We start from the raw sequence: 20,983 nt of genomic DNA on the forward strand, positions 1-20,983 counted from the left end.
CCATATTAACATGGTAATATAACGAAAAATCTCAAATTAGTATACTTATGACAAATTTACCCCATACTGATTTGTGGGTCATAAAAAACTCCAAACCGATATTTACCTTCCGTTAGTTTTCGTAATTTTTTTTTTTTGTGAAATTATTAAGATGGATGACACATCACAATAACTCAGTTGACTTGATAAACAAAAGGGTAAATCTATCTCTTCACATGCACCTTTAACAAAGGAAAAGCCCGATCAAGAGTATTTTATCAAATAAAGACTTGAAGTGTCATCATTGTTTCAAAGAAGTGTTATCATTGTTTCAAAGAAAGGCATGATAAAAGGTATTTTCGTCTTCTTTATATTTTCTGATTTTTTTCCATATTTATTTTCCTTATTTTTCTTTTTTTTTCCTCTTCCTCCTTCATTGGTGACATTGGGCTAGGCGGCCTCACCTGCAGCCGCGAGGGCTCACCTCACCCTCCCCAAGCGAGGGTCGACCTTGCTTGTGGCCTGTGCGGCCACGCAGCCCTCGTCGGTGGTTAGCTACCAACGAAAATGAAGGGAAAAAAGGAAAAAATGAAAGAAAAAAAATATAAAAGATGAAAATGCCTCTATCGGACTCTTCTTTGATACAAAAAAAGCACTTTAGGTTATTATTTTAAATAAAATTCACTTTTAAGTCTTTATTGAAAAATAAAATAAAAACACTTTAAATCTTTCATTGAAATTTTTTCGATTTTTCGTAATATTAATCCTCAAAATTCCCTCATGCGAAAGGCAGAACCGCATGCTTCTTAAGGGTGAGCATGGTTGAACCGGACTTGGCCAACGTGGATCCTCTGGTTCCGTTCAAGGTTAGGTTTAATTAGGAAAGTTTAAATAAATTTTTATATTTTCTTGGTTATATTTTTGCATATACATGTTCTTTGGATCCATGATGAGTGTATAATTTGAGCAAAATTTTTTTGGGTTCAAAATGATAAACGTGTTCCATGGTTGTTGTTCTAAATGTAACAGCCTAAAATCACTCACCTCTATTTTTCTTAGATATTGTAGTGTTCATTCTCATTTTGCTTAAGTAAAAATGAAAAAATAAAAGAAAATAAAAGAAATTGATGGTTTTACAAATAGTGAATTCAGAACTACAATGCTTCTGACCAAAAAACAAAAACTAAAGGGCAGACCAGTATCTACACGTGTTGCAATCCTGGCCGCGAACGGTTCACTGTTCGTTCTCCGATCCGACGGCGGATGAGTAAACCCTAATCAGCGAGGGCATATATTTAGCTCATCTTCCCTGGCACCGAGTCACCTGCTTCGCTCCTCTCAGCTCATCAAACTTCGAATCGAGGTCAGAGACGATCACTCTCTCGCCCTTCGCATCTCCGCTGCATTTGCATTGTTCTGTGACTTCGATTGTGGTTAGCTGCTGAATTTCAAACCGATTCCGATCACGTTTCGTTTCTGCTTTCAGAGAAAACCATGCATTTCTGTTGAATCAATTAGTGTCGAGAGTCCGGTAGATTCAGTGTCGTTGTCTCGCTGTTGCTCGATCTGGTTCGCTCGAGTCCTGCGGGTTTGATTATATGAGCTTTCTTTGGCGCAAGAGCGCGGGAATAATTTGTAGATTTGGTCGGACCAATTGGAATTAATCTGACTAGTGTGGGTATCTTCGGTGTCTGCTAATTCTCTGTTGTTCGTTTTCCTTCAAAAATTCCAGTTTAACTTGCTATCTGCTGGAATTGGTTGGAACATAAGACAGTAGAATCGATCTCACAATTGTGTTTGGAACATAGTCTGCGCGGTTTCGATTGACAAAATGTGAAATGTGTTTTTCAGTTCAAATGATAATCCTGTTGTTGGTCCGGTTGAGTGATTTTTTTTTCTCCTTTGTTCTTTCGCATTTTTCATTTCACGAGGAATAGTTATGTGGGAGGTTAGAACTTGAAATGGCGGCAATATTGGTGTTGACACTGTATAAGTTTGAGAATATTCTCAAATTTCAGTAATGCATGATTCTGTATACCTACTGGTGATGGGTGATACTGTGGGCACGGTCTTCTTGTTCCTCTCATGTCAATTGATGGTAGCGATGTGGTCAATGTAATTCACTGTTGCGGAAGTGTTATTTTTAAGCTTCTCTCAGAACGACCGTCATACGATGCTCTGCCTGCAATCCATGCATCTTATTGTTATAATGACTTCAGTGGTCTTTAGATAAGTTACCTTGAGAAAGCCATATGTTGGTCGTATTCTCAAGCCATTTTATGCTTAAATTTCTGGTGATGCTAATTGCCACTCTAGAGTTTGCAGGGTTTTCTTCCTTTGGAATTTGTAATTCCTTCTTTATTATAGCTTTAGTCTCCTCTGTTGTGATGTGACAGTAAAAGGCCATAATGGGTAAAGAGAAGGTTCACATCAACATCGTGGTCATTGGCCATGTCGACTCTGGCAAGTCAACTACAACTGGACACTTGATTTACAAGCTTGGAGGAATTGACAAGCGTGTGATTGAGAGGTTTGAGAAGGAAGCTGCTGAGATGAACAAGAGATCATTCAAATATGCTTGGGTGCTCGACAAGCTCAAGGCCGAGCGTGAGCGTGGTATCACCATTGATATTGCCTTGTGGAAGTTCGAGACCACCAAGTACTACTGCACTGTCATCGATGCTCCTGGACATCGTGACTTTATCAAGAACATGATTACGGGAACCTCCCAGGCTGACTGTGCTGTTCTTATCATTGATTCCACCACCGGTGGTTTTGAGGCTGGTATCTCCAAGGATGGCCAGACCCGTGAACATGCTCTCCTCGCCTTCACCCTCGGTGTGAGGCAAATGATTTGCTGCTGTAACAAGGTGTACTGGTTATTCCAGGGTGCTGTTAGTATATTGCTGTGTGTGTGTGTTGATTTACAACTGAACTCATTATCCTTTTATAACAGATGGATGCCACCACCCCCAAGTACTCTAAGGCTAGGTATGATGAAATTGTGAAGGAAGTCTCTTCTTACATGAAGAAGGTGGGATACAATCCTGAGAAGATTCCTTTTGTCCCCATCTCTGGATTTGAGGGAGATAACATGATTGAGAGGTCTACCAACCTTGACTGGTACAAGGGCCCAACATTGCTTGACGCCCTCGACATGATTAATGAGCCCAAGAGACCATCTGACAAGCCCCTCCGTCTCCCACTTCAGGACGTGTATAAGATTGGTGGTATCGGAACTGTCCCTGTTGGTCGTGTTGAGACTGGTGTTGTCAAGCCTGGTATGGTTGTCACTTTTGGTCCCACTGGGTTGACCACCGAAGTTAAGTCTGTTGAGATGCACCATGAGGCTCTCCAAGAGGCTCTTCCTGGTGACAACGTTGGATTTAACGTGAAGAATGTTGCTGTTAAGGATCTCAAGCGTGGCTTCGTTGCATCCAACTCAAAGGACGATCCCGCCAAGGAAGCAGCCAATTTCACCTCCCAAGTTATTATCATGAACCACCCTGGACAAATTGGAAATGGTTATGCTCCCGTGCTTGACTGCCACACCTCCCATATCGCTGTCAAGTTTGCTGAGATTTTGACCAAGATCGACAGGCGATCAGGTAAGGAGCTTGAGAAGGAGCCGAAGTTCTTGAAGAACGGTGATGCTGGGATGGTGAAGATGATTCCCACCAAGCCCATGGTTGTCGAGACTTTCTCCGAGTATCCTCCGCTTGGTCGTTTTGCCGTGAGGGACATGCGCCAGACGGTTGCTGTTGGTGTCATCAAGAGTGTCGAGAAGAAGGATCCTTCTGGTGCCAAGGTCACAAAGTCTGCTGCCAAGAAGGGTGGCAAATGAAAGAAGCCTATGTAGCATGAAGCTTTTAGTGTCCGTGGAGAAACCTGTGTGAACTCTCTATCTGAACTCCTTTTCCTTTTAGTAGTTGTTTTTCTTGCTTTTGTTTTTTGTTTTCGCGGCAGCTGACATCAAGTGTTTGCTAGTATCTCCAACTAATTCCCCTTGTAGGAAGGTGGTAGAGAAGGTAGCAAGAGCTTTGCTTGTTTTTGGTGTGTGTGTAGTTTTGAAGGCGAGACTGTTTTGTGATGCAGTAATGCTTTGGTTCCAATTGCCTTGGGAGCTATATTTTTTTTTTTTCTTTTTCTGCCTCGTTCACATTGCCTTCTGCATTTTTGCGAGGAAAGGTAGCTTGCGGTTGCACGATCATGTTCTTTGGGTGTGCTCGTACTCTGAAGTGTTCTTTCTAAATAAAACTTATTTATGTCAGAACTCTCGTACTCTTGGGTCGGAACAGGACATAACAATTAGGATTTTAGGCTTCATTTATTTCACGAAACTTATTTATGTCAGAACTCTCGTACTCCTGGGTCGGAACAGGACATAACAATTAGGATTTTAGGCTTCGAAAAAAAATTTCCCCGATTTTTTGTGTTTGGGGGCAGAAAATGAGTGATCAATGGAAATTATTTTCCAGTCAACAAAAAAAAATGATCTAAAAATGAGGAAAATGATTTCCTTTTTTCAGAAATGGAAATTATTTTCTTCCTCCATCTTAGGCCTCTCTTTAGCACGTAAGTTTTTGAAATTGAAAAAACTTGCCTTTCTCTCTCCTTATTCCCGTTCTCTCTCCTCCATTGCCGATGGATTGCTTGGCGAGCTCCAGCGCCAGCTTGCTCTTACTAGCTCCGGTGGGTCCAGAGATCATGATGACCTTCTATTTAGTCTCCGAACTCGAGACCAAGTAGGTCGTGGCGGAGAATCGCCAACGGCAAGCCAAGCGCGATCGAGTACTTCGACAACGAAGAGGATCGATTGGTGAATGCAGAGGGCAAGGGCAACAGGTTCAGAGGCTACACGCTCCGCCGCTGAACATGGTGGGAGTGATGTTTGTTCTAAGTGTGGTTATCGAAATGTGGAATAGAGGAAATGGCATCCTGGGATCTTTGCCTCCACAGCAAGGCGAGCCATGATCTCGCCAGATTTGGCGAGGCCGAGGCTCACCTTGCCATTCTCGAGCTTAGCCTACCCTCGCAGCCTCGCCTGCCGCCACGAGTGTGTGTGGGTGGAGTCGTTCCTCGACGTTGTTGAGGCCATTGCCAAGGCTGCCTCCACCTCCAACTTCTTCTCTTGCTAGCCATGGTCGCTTGCTCGAGCTCGGGACTCGCTGGGACCGGCCAAGCCTCGAGCTCGTCGACTTGCGTCATGGTCGATGGCAAGGAGGAAAGAGCGGCGAAGGAAGGAGCACTAGCGGAGGAAAGAGCAGCGGCATAGGAAGGAAGAAGAAGGAGGAAGGAAGATAACAGAAAAAAGAAAAGAAAATTAAAAAATTAAAAAATCTAACAAAAAAATTCGAAATAAATTGAAAAAAGTAAAAAATTATTAAAAAATAAAAAATTATGTGCGATAGAAATTGATTTTCCTTTCCAAATGTCGGAAAACATTTTTCAATTCATTTTTAAGTTTCATCCAAACACCAAAAATTATCACTATTTTTCTAGATAAGGGATAATGGCATAAATAGTCTATGAACTTTGACTAAATATGCAATGTAGTCCTTGAAATTTTAATTTGATCAGTACGTATTTGAACTTTAATCTAATGTGCAATATGATCCTTGAACTTTTAATTTGACAAATATGATTCTTGAACTTTTTGAACATGTTCAATTTAATCTCCGAATTATAGAAAGATGTTCAATATAGTCCTTCCATTGATTCAAATTCGGGGACTAAGCTGAACATGTTCCAAAAGTTCAAGTATCATATTGGTAAAATTAAAAGTTCATGGACCACATTACACATTAGGCTAAAGTTTAGGGATCATATTGGTCAAATTAAAAACTCAGGGACTACATTGCACATTAGATCAAAGTTTAAGGATCATTTTTATCATTTTCTCCTTAGAAAATGACTTCCTAGAAAACATTTTCCAAAGACGCTTCATTTTTCGCGAAACAACCGGAGCCTTAGACATCATCATCTCCGATGTCTCGATGAAATTGTAAGTAAGGGTGATTTGGTTTTAGGGTGAGTTAGATTTTAGCCTAGAACGGGAACCGACTAGTGGCTAATTTCCCGATTTGTAAGAAACGTAATTCTTATAATTAGATATAAATGCCGTGCGATTTCTTGGGAAAAACTTTTATTGGCCAAGTGATTATGTTGTTTGATCCTATTGCAGATCATGGTTTAGTTCATGATGTGTATAAAATTATTCTGAAACAGGCTTTAAAGTTGGTCTAGAACTGATTCTTTGAGAACCGAACTGATTGAATAGGTTTCAAATAGAACCGGTTTTCGGCCTTCGAACTAAGAACCGAACTAGTCCTAGGCTAAATTCAAGTTAGTGGAACCGGGAAATGATGCGGCTATCCCTAGAATCGGTTGGTTGTTTGGTTCACGCTAGTTCAATACAGTTTTAGGATTGAATAGAACTATGGGAGTGTGTTTGGTTTAGTATTTTGAAAGCCACTTAGAGCTTCAAAATCACTTGAGAAAATTTTGACATATTTGATAACCATTCTCAATGGGCTTTGGAGTGAAAGCTGGCATTGGAAGGTTGAAAGCTCAATACCGATAAGGATTAGCATTGAGCTTTCGGTATTTTCAGAATACTAAAGGCCCCAATTAATGAAAATTGTTAGTTGTTCATTTTGCTCTCAAAACATTTCTAAAAATTCAATTTTAATCCTAAATCCTAGATCTATTGTTCATCTTTTTGAGCGAGGACAGTTGGCAAAGGGCCGACGAGGCTAGATTTGGCCGGCGAGGTAGCGCGATGTTTGGGGTTGCCGGTTCTGGCTCGCCAGTAGAACTACTTGACTCAAAATTATTTTGCAATGGATCTTATCAAACACAATTTTTATTTCCCAAAAACCCATTAGGCTAAGGGCTTTTGCATTTTCTCAAGGTTCATTTTCCAAACCAAACCAAACCAAACGCAGCCAGTAGTGTTTGGCAAAAAAAAAAAAGGGGGGAAAATCATCAAAAACCCTAAACTATGTCACCTGTGACACATTTTCTAAACTTTTTTTTTAAACTTTTTTTTGTGACACTAAAAACCCTAAACTTTTACTCATGTGACACATTTACCTCAAACTTTTTTTTATGACACCTAAAACCCTAAACTTATACCCATGTGACATATTTATCCCAAACTATTTTTTTGTGACATCAAAAATCCTAAACTTGTATCTGTGTGACTTATTTACCTCGAAATTTGGGATAAATGTGTCATATGCCTACAAGCTTGAGATTTTGGGTGTCACAACAAAAAATTTGGGATAAATGTGTCGCATAGGCATAAGTTTGAGATAAATGTGTTTCATGGGTACAAGTTTAGGGTTTTTTGTGTCATAAAGAAAAGTTTGAGTGTAAATGTGTCACAACGGGCATAGTTTAGGATTTTTGGTGATTTTTTCCCAAAAAAAAAAAAAAATTGGCAAAGGGCTTTGGCCGTAATTTTTCTTTTTTTATTGAAAAAATTCAAATCCTCGAACTAAGGGCTTACGCCGCCGGCGAGCCGTAACTAGCAACCCCAGGATTTAGTGACCTTGTTAGCCAAATCTGGCCTTGTCGGCCCTTGCCGACGTGCTCACTTGAGAAGATGAACAGTAGATCTTGATTTTACTTTATAAAAGGGTTTAAATTAGATTTTTTAGAAATTTTTTGACTGCAAAATAAATAGCTAACAATTTTCATTAATTGGGGCATTCAGCATTCCAAAAATGATAAAAGCTCAATGCTAATCCCTATCCGCGTAAGGCTTTCATCCTTCTCAATGCTAGCTTTTACTTCAAAGCCCATTGAGAATAGTTATCAAATATGTCAAAATTTTCTCAAGTGATTTTAAAGCTCTAAGGGGCTTTTAAAATACTAAACCAAACACACTCCCATAGTTTTATTCAATCCTAAAACTGTATCGAACTAGCGTGAACCAACCGACCAATTCTAAGGACAACCGCCTCATTTCCCAGTTCCGCTAACCAAGATTTGGCCTAGGACCGGTTTGGTTCTTAGTTCGATACGAATGGGTAGCTTCTCTAGAATGAATTGGAAGGAAGATTTGATGTGTAAGGAAAATAAGTTCTTCGGAAGTATGATGTGGGATGAAAAGTCGTATGCGTGCTAGGCACTCCTAACTTGTGATGCCTAATGAATAATCAAAGAGGCGTTTACAGGCTAAAGCCCTATTCTTGAATGTTAAATTATTCGGCACGGCGGAACTGTGAGATTATTGAAAGGAGAAATAAAATCTTGGTTTACAGGGAGGTTATTAGTCCTCAAAGTGCAGTACGAAGAGCTTGGGGGATGAGTTAGAAGTCAAAGTGGACAGCAGAAAATCGAACTTGGCCCAACCCACAGGCTAGGCCGACCGGACTCAGAAACTTGTGATAGATCTTACAAACCCCTTCTTGATAGAGTGAACACTGATGACTCAAAGTTGTTTTATAATGCAATTTGCATTTTCCCCAAAGCCTCTTAGGCTTCTCAAGATTTATTTCTAAAACCGAACCAAACGCAACCTCAGTGTCCACTCTATCAAGAAGGGGTTTGTAAGATCTATCTCGAGTTTCTGAGTCCGATCGGCCTAGCCTGTGGGTTGGGCCAAGTTCGATTTCCTGCGGTCCACTTTGACTTCTAATTCATCCCCCACGCTCTTCGTTCTGCACTTTTGTGGACCAATAACCTCCCTGTAAACCAAGATCTTATTTCTCCTTTCAATAATCTCACAGTTCCGCCGTGCTGAATAATTTAACATTCGAGAATAGAGCTTTAACCTTTAAACGCCTCTTTGATTATTCATTAGGGATCACCAGTTAGTAGTGCTTAGCACGTATTCAACTTTTCATCCCACATCATACTTCCGAAGAAGAATTTATTTTCCTTGCACATCAAATCTTTCTTTCTAATTGTCTTTCTGTTACTGTTTAAACGAACTTCAAGTCAACTCAACTCAACAGGAAGCGTCACAGCCTAGGTTTGGGCCACCTCCGATGTCGGTCTGCAGTAATAGTTTTAGAAAGGAGTTAACCGAGGTAGGTTTTTATTTTAACCTAGAGCGATTTGTCTCTACTTCATAGGGATCGATCCTTTTGAAGGGAGCTTTATTATCAGGGAAGGATGACTTTCATTATGACTACATTACTTTTAAGCCGAATGGATGTTACGAAATGCAATGATACGGAAACAAAGAAAGATGCATTCCTTGGACTGGACCACCCTTGAACTCCACTCGTATAAAACAAGTTTTCACTATCATTTCTCATATTATTCGTATCATGCTGCCTTTTTTCTTTTTCTTTTTTTAAAGTAATTAACAATTAAAGCTAGAGTTAATACTACCAATGTAACAAAGTTATCCCAAATTAATTTTTTGACAATAAAAAATTTCAAGCTAGTACATCTATGATAAATTTACCTTAAATTAATTTTTTTTTGCAACAAAAAATCATAAACCGATACACACTTGACTGATTTGCCCCAAATTAAGTTTTTGGCCACCAGAAACCCGAACCGGTGTACTTATGATAAAATTACCCTAAATTAATTTTTTGGGCATAAAAAACTCCGAACCGGTTTACCTGTGATAAATTTACCCTCCGTTAGTTTTCTTTAAATTGGGTTAATACCATGAAAGACTCCAAATCAATATACCCGCGATAAACAGATGGTTTAAAACCTCAAATTGGAAAACCCATCAACGGCCACGTGTCATCCAACTCAGCAATTTGACGATAGAATTTAAAATGAACCAACAAAAGGTAAATTTGTCGTGGTTTGTGGTTTTTATTAGTTAAAAACTTAATTTCGGGTAAATTTATAATTAGGAGTTTCTCGTGGCATGAACCCTTAAAGCTATGCCTTTTTGGTGCTGTAGGTCTTCCTCTAACATCAGGAAACAAGTATTCTCTAGAATACTGGATTCAAGTTTCTGTTTTCGTCCACTTCGTTTTTGTCCCTCCCGCTTAACACTTTGGGAATTATTCAGCGCAATAGAATAGGTCATTTCTTCATTCGGAAGCAAGGCATGAAAAAAGCTTAGAGGATGGTACTTGTCGCTTCTCTCTTTTGATTGCTTAGCTTATGATTCAAGTTTCTCCGTGCTCGTTCATTTGATAATACAAATAAAGGAGAAGACTTTGGTTTAGTTTCAAGGAAATTGTCCAAAAAGTATTAAATCTATTTTATTGCAGCCAATTCAATTCTAAACCTTTCATCGAGCCAATTTAACACTAATCCTTTGGGCAATTTGCTAATTTAGTCCTTTCAAATGTGCAAATCTTAAATTTTCTGATGATTTTTGAATGTAGTAGTCCTAAAGCCTTTAAGTCATTCACGTCAATTTTAATCGAAAATCACCGACGTGGCAATTTAGTCGGTGCCGTTCCTCTTACGTGACACGATCGATCTTGACTAGAGCCACGGCGATTTCCGATCAAAATTGGCTTGAATGACTAAATTGACAAATCTTTAAAAGATTTAAAATACATTTGCAAATCATAAAAGGTTTTCTGGTTAAATTGACACAATTGAAAAGTTAATGACTACATTAACAAATTGTCAAAACATTTACAATTATATTGATAAAATTGAAATGTTTATAATTAAATAGGCTGCTGACAATAGATTTAAAATTTTTTGGACATTTTTTCCGTTAAGCTCATCTGACAAGAAGATACCCATATAGAATATCGAAAGCTTCGTTATTGGCTTATAACCAGCCCATCGTGTACTTATGTTTTAAATGTATATCCTGATCTTTTCTTTTGGTGAAACGATCCTCTGACATGAATGGGAACTCATGGTCGACTCCTATGATTCCTCAGTGTGGGAGTTCAATTTTGTAAATTTTTGCATTCATACCCTTAAGCTTGATAGGATTTTTCTAGTCCACCTTTCTCATAGATTTTGCTAATCTAGTCTATAAAAGTCCCTTATTTGGGCAAATAAAGCCGACTTGTCTATCGATACCGGCCAAAAGTGTGACATGGAAAAACTTGCCGCGGCCGTGGACCATTAGTTTGCGTCGATTAATCTCGAGAAAATAATTCAAAATACAATAAAGCAAGTTTCGATTTCTTTCATTCCATGGTGACCCTATTTCACTATCAAGCTCTTGGCCAACGCCCATCGACATGCCCGCTTCAATTTCTCTAGAACCGGAAAGGAGGGGACTCATCGAAAGCTTTCATAGGTTTAACGACCTGACCTCAGAATTTACAAGTTTGAAAACCACATTGAAAATACAAATTTAAGTTCATAGATAAAATGTGCATCATTTGCTCTCTTGAAATTTTTGGTTGGTGGACTACCTCGAAGCATTAATTTTTGTTGCAGCCGCTGAACTACTAAAGAATGGACTAAATAATATTTCTTGACTAGAATAAACCTCTACTAAATTTGCTTAACTCCATTAGTCCATGCATCAATCTTTATTTTCTTCCTTGGTTAACCATGCATCAGAGATTATTTCTTACTTGTCCATGTCGGCGTTGGCCGCCGTAATTACACACCAGCCAACCCACGTTAGTGGCTTTTAGCTAAAATTGGCCGGACGAATTAAACCGGCATAAATGCAAAAATTTTAGGATTTAATTGGTCCCACAAAAAAAAAAAAAAAAGTTAAGGACATAATTGAAACAACTATAATAGGTTTAGGACTTTTTTGGTAATTTTTCCTCGATCCAATTACCGATCATAGCCAAATTTAGGGCATTTTCATTAAATGATCCCTTGGATGGACATATCTTCGAACAACAAGATGAAACAAAGGTTGGTTTTAACTATACATCATTTCAAGATTTACCCACTTAAGATCTTGCCTTAAAAGAAAAATTAGAAGGAAAAAAAAAAGTGATCTGGGCCTACATATATATATATATATATATGTGTGTGTGTGTACTTTAGATGATCATGAGGGCATGTGATGGAGGGGACATTAGATGAATAGACAAGATGCAAACACGTACGAAAGAAGTGGGGGTGGTCCCTGGTAAGCACGTGAGGGCGTCGTCGCGCAGCTTGACTTTCTCTTTTCCTCTTCCCTCTTTCTTGTATTGTTTGTGCCTGACAAGGAATCCTGGAATCCTGGCTCCCGTCCTCTCCTCTCGGGTGGGCCAAAAGTTAAAGATGGCAATAAATTGAGGGACTCGAGAGGAAAAAGGTGAAAATTTTGAAGAAGAAGAAAGGGTTCAGGCAGGGACAACACGTGATGTCATCAATGCGACCACCCAAGACATGGCTGGCCAGACCCCCATTAAGAAATGTTCGGTTTGTCCGAGGGAGGGGGACCGCCCCTGTTTTTTGTCAACGCTCTTTCTTGGTGTGCGGGCACGACCCCCCGAGATCTACGGTCCGATTTTGATTTAATTCCAAAAATAATTTTCATGAAAAATGCCAAAATGGTTCCTTGTTGTCTTTCAAAATCTCGCCAACTTCTTTTTTTGTTGATTTATTTGAATGGCAAGAGATTTAAAAGTTGCCATTAAGTAATTAATACGGATGGTCCGAACTGAAAAGGGATTCTATTAACGAGTGCTCGGCGAACACTTGTTAAGCGATTGAATATAGAATGTTCACGGGGTTTTCGACGTGATGATTTGCTCGTGCCACGCGAAATATATTCTTTGAATATCGAAAGGCTCTTCGTTAAATAAAACCCTTTTCGAAAATATTTAAGGAAAAAGCAAAAAAAGTTAGGTCAACAGGTTGGCTATCCCTTTATAGTTAGGGAGGTTTAATGTGGAGGCTTGAATTCACGTGACCGGTGGTGACGAGTCGAAGTTGTAATTTCAATGTCCAACTACTGTCGGATATCAAGTTACAAGTATAATGCTTTTCATTCATTCTTTCTTCTTTTTTAATGTTTAATCTTCAGCCGGGGTATGATCCCCGGGCTTTATCATCAAAAGTTTCGACCCTTTTAACACTAGTTAGTGATTCGAATTGTAGTAAACAATTAAGGGTAAAAAGGGTGTTTTGGGATGTAAATGGGGAAAAGCAACTTGAATCCTTGACGTTCGATTTGACATATTATAATCGACTGCCTCGACTAAGGAAGTAATGTTGTCAGTGACATCGACCATCACCATCCACTTCCTTTCCCACTCTCTCATCTAGAACTTTAGGTGATGCTTTTAAATAGATTTACATGAGAAAAATTACCACAAATAATCCGAAAATTTCGACTTAATGTGTAACATGATATTTAAATTTTTAATTTATTTAGTATGATCCATAAACTTTAGTCCAATATGTAATATCTTCCATGAATTTTAGATTTGTTGATTGAGGTTCCTTAATTTTTTTTGTTAAGGTTTAATTTAGTCTCTACGCTATATGAAAATATCCAATGTTGTCATTCCATTAAGTTCGGAGAGAACATTGAAAATTTTCATATGGTTGAGAAACTGGATCGAATATATTATAGGCACATTTTCTTTTTTTCCTTTCATATGTCCTTGTAGTGCGACGAATTTCAAAGATAGGGAAAGCACATTGCAAAAACTCTGCACCATCAACGTGCAATCTTGTCATTACACTTAAAAAAGGGCAAAATATAAATTTCCAAAAATCTGGAAAGACAAGAAATTAGAGTACGTGAAAGCAATTTAGGTAACATGAGGAAAAATTGAAAGCTTAATTCACATTTAGCGAATCTCAATCAAGGACCCAGATGCCTTTTTCTTTTTAAAATTTTATCCCTCGTGATAAAAGCGCCTGTTAATTAGAAGCTCAAGTGGGGTCCCTTCTTAATGAATGTGTTTGTCATAACTGCCAGAAAAACTGTAGTTTCTATTTTAGAGGAGGGGGAGGGGGAGGAGGTGGTGGAAAGAAAGAGGAGAAACACAGAGACAAGACAGCGCGATTTTGTTTGTCATTTGTTGCCGGGGGCTTTTGTTTGCTGACCGGGTCGGGGCCCCACTTTTTTGGGCTAATCCACTTTCTCTCTCTCTCTCTCAAGAAAGGAGTGGGCCCCACATCGAGGGCGAAGAGAGAGAGAGAGAGCAGTAACAGCTGTTGTTGCTGTTCCATTTCAGTTTTTTTTTTTCGTTCATTCATTGCGCTTGAAGGTTTCTTCCGGCAAGATCTGGTCTCTTTCTCTCTCTCTCTCTCTCTCCGGTTAGGAGGAGTCCGCTCATTGCACTCGTTCTTCTTCTTCGCGCGGGTTTTCTTGAGGCAGACGTTTCTCTCTCTTTGCTGAGATCTGAAGAATTCTTCCCATGCTTTGAGGTAAAAGAAGTTTTCATTCCCCGTTCTCTCTCGTTTGGCACATGTGCAGAGTCAATCCTTCCCTATCCCCTGATTTTTCCTTTTTTCGTTCGTTTCTTGGATGTTGGCTTTTGTGTTTCCTTAATGTTGTCCCTTCTGGAGTTGTGAATCTCGAAGGCGTACTTTAATTGGCGACTCTGAAAGTTCTTCTGGGTCCGGGTTCGTCTCTCTGGATTTTTGTGCTCTCTTTGAAAAATCTCCCAATCTCGACATCTGGGTTTCGAGCATTGGCAAGAAATGGTGAATAATTTCGAGAAAGTTACTGCCTTTCCTTTTAATCCTGAAAAGGAAGTATTTGCGTAATGACGAGTCGGAAGTTTTGGTAGTTTTGTCAGAGATCTGCCTTCAAATTCTTTGCCATAGATAGAAATGTTGCTTCTGTTGGTTGTCTTAATGCGTTTGTAATTGTATGCATTGCTTATGGAAGTTTTTTCGTATAGGTTTGAAAAGGAGGAAATGGGGAGGAAAGGGAATTGGTTCTCTGCAGTGAAGAAAGCATTGAGTCCTGATTCCAAAGAGAAGAAAGATCAGGTTCCTCATTTGTGTTTGAACTTGAATTTGCTAACCTTTTGCACAATGTTTTGGTCGCATGAATCGGTTCGCTCCCTATTTTTCAGAAATCTCGAAAATCGAAGAAAAAATGGTTTGGCAAAAGCAGCACTCTGGATCCGGTTTCTTCAGCTGAGGAAACTGTATTGGCTGTCCCTGCGCCGCTGCCACCGCTGCCACCACCTCTGGTGGAGGATGTGAAGCCGAAGCCAGTTGAAGATGAGCAGAGCAAGCATGCCTACTCAGTGGCCCTTGCGACCGCTGCTGCGGCTGAGGCAGCGGTTGCTGCTGCTGAGGCTGCTGCTGAGGTGGTTCGCCTCACGACTACTTCACGTTACTTGGGAAAATCGAAAGAGGAAATTGCAGCTATCAAGATTCAAACTGCATTCCGAGGATACTTGGTAAGTCATCATATAGAAATAGGATTCTCTGTAACAGGCTAAGGGGATGAACTTCTTGCCTTTTTTATTTTTTACCACAGGATGAGCTTGTTGCTGATTTGTTCTCTTGTTTGTCTCAAAAAAAGAAAAAGATCCTTCAAAATAAGTTATCTGCATTGGTTATTCAGCTTCTTCACGGAGTAGAGAAATGTGAAATCCATTTGCAAAATGGCCTTGAAGGGTCTCCACGTAGAACAGTTTCTTAGGAAATCTATGAGCATATGCAGTCTTGTCAGCTTCTATAAACTTGTATCTAGCGGATCATGTGAAAATCTTTTCCTTGTACTTTCAGGCGAGGAGGGCATTGCGAGCTTTACGGGGACTTGTTAGGTTGAAGACACTAGTACAAGGGCAATCCGTCAAGAGACAAGCAACCACAACATTGCGGTGCATGCAGACTCTTGCCCGGGTTCAGTCTCAGATTCGTGCGAGAAGGATTAGGATGTCAGAAGAGAATCAGGCCCTGCAGCGGCAAATTCAACAGAAGTGTGAGAAAGATCTTGAGAAATTGAGAGTAAGTGCCTTTAACAATTTCGCAATGCTAAATAGTTTTGATCTAATGTCAGTGCTTGCGCCCCCATGCTAATTTATGTTTGCACATTTTTTCTCCTGTTTTCCAATTTATTCCAGCCTCCAGTGTATGAGATGTTTTATCTTGGCATTCCTTTTTCAGAATTTTGTTGAGCCAATCCATTTTAATTAAGTAAATTCTTCTCGTCACTGATTGGTGTTCCGTCAAAAGATTTTCAATCCGACTAGCAAATTGAATGCGTGTTGTATCTCTGGGGCCCTTTTGCATCTATTCCTTGGTTCAGCTCTTCATAATTGTTTGTTTTCCCTTGCCCTGTTTTGATTTAAATATCGAACTCCTTGTAACAGTTGGGAGATGAATGGAATGCTAGCGCGCAATCGAAGGAGCAAATTGAAGCAAACTTACTGAGCAAGCAGGAAGCTGCCATGAGAAGAGAGAGAGCATTGGCTTATGCGTTCTCCCATCAGGTAGTGCCAATACCTCACTGCATGTATTGTGGATGCTTGAGCGCAAGAATTCAGACATCTTATTAGGGAGTGCTGGAATTTTACCCCGAGATGGTGATGTGTCCATCTGTCCCTTCACCTCATTAATAAGATCCTGTTAAGAGCGTGACAATCCAGTTTACAAAATTACACTTAATTAAGGGGATGCTTTCTTCTTGTGTTTACGGATTTTTAAACCACTGACTTGTCCGTTTCAGCATAAAATTATGGTGGATCGCTCCACTGATCATCCCTGCTGATAATGTAATGTGCTTGGTTGTCTTTTTGGAAGGCTCGTCTGTTATGTAGATCAGAAGTTGTTGCCATGCCTTAAAACTGGTATCATATGGTTCGACAAGTGAAGAGAGAAACATGACCGTTTTATGTCGTCTTGTTTTGGCTAGTAGGCACGACATAGGTTGTCCATTTTAGAAAGGTACAAAAGTTGCCTCCAATCCGAGTACGAAGTGACTAATTCATTTAGAATGTCCCCCGAGATTACCAGGAAAAATGTTTTGATGATTATGAGGAATTTATCGTTGATCCGAAACTTGTGGTCGTGTTATTCTTAGTTCTATCAGTCTCATGTTTAAGGAATTTCTCTTCAGATTATTCCTTTTGCATGAAACCTGGAAACATATTGTGTTGCTTGTCATGTAGTACCAACATTTTCAGGTGCTAAGATCATCTTATTATTTTTCTTGGAGAGTCTGCTCTGTATCTCATTCTATGCATGTTCTCCAAAGTGACAGCAACGTCAGTAGGAAACAATTTATTCTTCGACGTTGTCAATTGCTTCAAGTACCACAACATTTTGAACAGATGATCTGCTTTAGTTCTGCCATATTTCGGAATTAATGTTGATTACAGCCTTGAAATGTACAAAACTCACACTTTAATGATTTTTTCCCCCTCACAGCAAACATGGAAGAACAATTCCAAGTCTGCTAACCCGACCTTCATGGACCCGCATAACCCTCACTGGGGTTGGAGTTGGTTAGAGCGGTGGATGGCAGCCAGGCCATGGGAGACTCGAAGCACTGTAGAGTACAACGATCAAGGTTCTGTGAGAAGCACAACAAGCCACGCCATGTCCCTCGGAGAAATCAGCCGAGCTTATTCCCGACGCAACCTCGACAATGACAACAAGCCTTCCCCCATGGCCCATCGGCCGAGCCGAGCCCCGTCTCGTCATTCACCGTCTACTCCTCCTTCAAAAGCCCCATCAGTATCATCAATCACCAGCAAAATGAAACCTGCCAGCCCAAAGGGCAGTGGTTGGGGTGGTCCTGCTGGGGATGAGGACTTGAGGAGCATGTTCAGCATGCAGTCCGAGCAGTACAGGAGGCACAGCATTGCCGGGTCGTCGGTGAGGGATGACGAAAGCCTTGCCAGCACTCCATCGGTCCTGAGTTACATGGCTCCCACAAAGTCTGCAAAGGCTAAATCCCGGTTGTCGAGCCCGTTAGGGCTAGACAAAAGCAGGACTCCAGAGAAGGGATCGGTGGGGTCTGCAAAAAAGCGTCTGTCGTTCCCTTCTTCCCCTGCTGGCCCTAGGAGGCATTCCGGACCTCCCAGGGTAGAGGGCGGTGGCATTAAAGAGCTCGGGGCTTAATCGGAGGCGAAAGTTAACATCGAAGGGAGCACGTAGGCGGGAGGTTCCATTAGGAGGCCGTGTGATCTTGTGGAATCGAGAATGGAGAAGCCCTGAAGAGGAGATGGACAGGGATTTCAACGCCCGCCTTTTCTTCAGCAACAGTTCCACTGGCGGGTGTAGAGGGAAGAGTGAATAAAACTGGGTCATTGTTTCGAGTGCTTGTCTCTTTGCAACTTTGTGCAACCGGGGCTTCTCATTAACTGCTCCTGTTGAATAACTAGTTTAATTGTGTCCCGAAGATTGCTCGGCTGTGATATTTGTAGGCGTTAACAAATGATGTGGGTGCTTTGTAGTTTGCTGGGGATGTCTTTTCTAATCCAATGTTTCTTTTTAACAGTTTCCTGATGGATTCCTCTTATTGAGTTTGGGAAATCAGCAAGCTTTACTACTCTCTCTCTCTCTCTCTCTCTCTCTCAAATGGAGTCATTGCTGGATGATAGGGAGTTCTCTCCCTGATTATATCACTTCAAAAGAAAAATGCGTATTGGATGTGGGAAGATAAGCGGACTCGAACCGCCGGATGTCCCTTCTTGGTCGTCATCCTCAAATTTGATGCTAAGTTGAATCTCATGGGGCAATTAAACTGTGAGTCTGAATCAAGCCTTAATGATTGCCATCTAGAATCAATTCATCCTGACCAACAAGCAAGGCAAAGCTCAGTTATTAGTGTGATTGCTTGTCTCTCACAAAAGGCAAAATGTTCAGAGCGGGACAAATTTCGCCAAGGCGACTCCATTCGAACTTCCCGTGACGCGTCCCTATACCAACTATCATGAAGCGTTCCCATACCAACTTTCGGGAAGCGGTCCCAACGTTTGTCCCTCCTTACCTGTAAGAAAAAAACTGTCTCGCCCTCCCTCTCTGAATCAGGGTGTGCGAAGGAATTGGGAATCACCCAGGACCGGACTTGACAGGTCTGAAACTGGTGATTTCTAGGGAAATCAGTCTGGTTCCTGGTTTCAAGTATGGAGCCGTCCACCCAAACCGGACCGCTGATATATAATATATACTATTTAATTTACAATTTTTTTAAAAAATGAAAAATCTTAAGTACCTAATTTAAAACTCGCTCATTTGTGTCTCAAATTCTCACTTTCACCTCGGTCTCTCTGTCTCCGTCTACGGTCTATCAACTCATGGCCTAAACTCTGAACTCCCATCAACTCATGGCAGCGCCTCCGTCCGCTCATCGCCTCCCTCTCTCGCTTTCCGTTGCCTCCATTTGCTTGGTGGGATCGGTCTTATGGACCCACCTAGGACGCAGACCGGATCACGGTCCGGTTCCTGGGTGGATCCATAGAATTAATGGGCGATTTCTGGTTTCAATTTTTCGGAACCAGCCCTTAGCGGGGGCTTTTGTTTTTAGAGTGGAAACCGCTCATCCGGATCACGCTCGCACCTCCTCTGAACTCATCTCTGTGTCAATACGGCAGGACAGACTACAGAGCAGATGATGGGCCGGTTTGGTTTTCTTGAAAACGAACTTCGGGGTTGATTCTCGGCTGGATCAGAGAGGGTAATGGGCTGAATTAGCCAATCATGATCTTTATGTCATTTTCGTTTCTTATTGTAAGGATTCGAGAATATTTAATAAGTTAGGTTTAGTGTTGCATGGACGATACCCGGAAGATAAGGAAGCCCACTTTAGGTAAATTGAATCCAAGGCTGTATACCCAATAACTTTTTAGGTCAACTAAGCCACCAAGTGCAATCCTTTCATCTCTATCATTATGCAATTAATACACAGGCAAGATGGAGTGGGCGAAAATTCGAACAAGAAGGATTCGTTTGTTTCGCGAAAAATAAATAATTTAAATTAAAAAAAGAACGATCGCTTGTATCGCTTGAAATGATTAGTTAATATGAAATATTGTCATTGTCAACAATAGTTTATGTCTACGTATTTTCGTGGATGATGAAATTATTTTTCGTTTCTTCATTTTTGTAAATAATATAAACCGATCATGTTGTTTAGTCCAATTTTTAACTCTCTTCTTTCTAACTTTTGTTCTATCTCTTTGCAAAGCGAGGGGATCAAACCCCACACCTATGATACTAGCATTTTCATTTCTCAATCTCTTTACCATGCCTATTGGCAGTGTGCAGTTAATTTCACTTAAAAATAAATCTACGATTCTTTCATGGAGAATTAGAAAAGGTGACTAACATGCAAGAGCCCGATGGATGGTGCTATCACTGGGCGGCTTGCCGACTCTTCACCAGTTGACTCTATTGGGAAACTTATCTTTCCAATTGTTTCAAATATTGCGGCGGAGTCTATTAATTGTCAATAGAATTAGAAAGTCATTAGCCACAAAAAATAAACTAAAGCATCTCAGTTATGACGTCATTGCTTTTGGATTAGAGAGTCACTCCTCTTGTTGATGACCTCTTAATAAACGCTTCGAGCGCGTTTTAGCTATTTAAGCTCCGTCCGTTACGCGAAAAGTAAATCACTAAAAAAATATTTCCCTAAAGATGATCGTTTGTATTGCTCACAAAAAATGAATGAACGGGAAATATTTTCATTGTCTACGCAAATATTTAGACACAAATTATTGTCGATAATGAAAACATTTTCCATTGATTAATTGTTTCAAGCGCAAAATAAGAATTTTTGTAACGTTCCATTGACGGTCCACAACTTCTACATCAAGTGGAGTGACGAAATTGTAATACATACTCCAAAAATCACTCATTTTCCACAAAATGAATGGAAAAAAAGTCGTCGGTGATGTAATTATTTTGCAGAATTTCACTCAAGTTGTATATTATAAATGGACTATATGAGATAAGTGCTCACAAGGGAATGCCACTAGATGTTGTATAAGAACCAGATCGTGAGAGATCTTCTTGATCCGAGTCAAGGCCAGCTCTTCACCTCCTATACTTTATTAACTAATGATGCACTAACTCATGGCAACATTATTTTGTTTTTTTTTGGTTAAGAACTCACGGCAACATTATTTGTCCCCAAAAAAGTAAAAAAATAAAAATAAAAATTTTTCAGGCAAGATTTTCAATTAGTTAACTATGACCAATAAAACAGTGCCCAAAACATCTT

At 40.2% G+C, this 20,983-nt stretch overlaps 2 protein-coding genes across 3 annotated transcripts; both read left to right on the forward strand.

Moving 5' to 3' along the window:
• The first annotated feature begins 1,300 nt into the window (after positions 1-1,300).
• Positions 1,301-4,099, forward strand: LOC115732740 (elongation factor 1-alpha-like). Its single transcript, XM_048283747.1, has 3 exons — positions 1,301-1,346; positions 2,372-2,849; positions 2,936-4,099. The coding sequence occupies exons 2-3, from the start codon at positions 2,388-2,390 to the stop codon at positions 3,821-3,823; spliced, it is 1,350 nt and encodes a 449-aa protein (XP_048139704.1). The 5' UTR covers positions 1,301-1,346; positions 2,372-2,387; the 3' UTR covers positions 3,824-4,099.
• A 9,881-nt stretch (positions 4,100-13,980) lies between these two features.
• LOC115754109 (protein IQ-DOMAIN 3) lies at positions 13,981-18,262 on the forward strand. 2 transcript variants are annotated; one of them, XM_030693037.2, is made up of 6 exons: positions 13,981-14,217; positions 14,684-14,787; positions 14,874-15,206; positions 15,538-15,759; positions 16,125-16,244; positions 17,182-18,262. In XM_030693037.2, exons 2-6 carry the CDS (start codon positions 14,713-14,715, stop codon positions 17,875-17,877), a joined length of 1,446 nt encoding a protein of 481 aa, XP_030548897.1. In that variant the 5' UTR covers positions 13,981-14,217; positions 14,684-14,712; the 3' UTR covers positions 17,878-18,262. The 2 variants fall into 2 exon arrangements, with proteins under 2 accessions (XP_030548897.1, XP_030548898.1); XM_030693038.2 differs by having other exon boundaries at positions 13,982-14,217; positions 14,697-14,787.
• Positions 18,263-20,983: the final 2,721 nt, after the last annotated feature.

This window comes from Rhodamnia argentea, chromosome 8, assembly GCF_020921035.1.
Source record: "Rhodamnia argentea isolate NSW1041297 chromosome 8, ASM2092103v1, whole genome shotgun sequence".
NCBI lineage: Eukaryota > Viridiplantae > Streptophyta > Magnoliopsida > Myrtales > Myrtaceae > Rhodamnia > Rhodamnia argentea.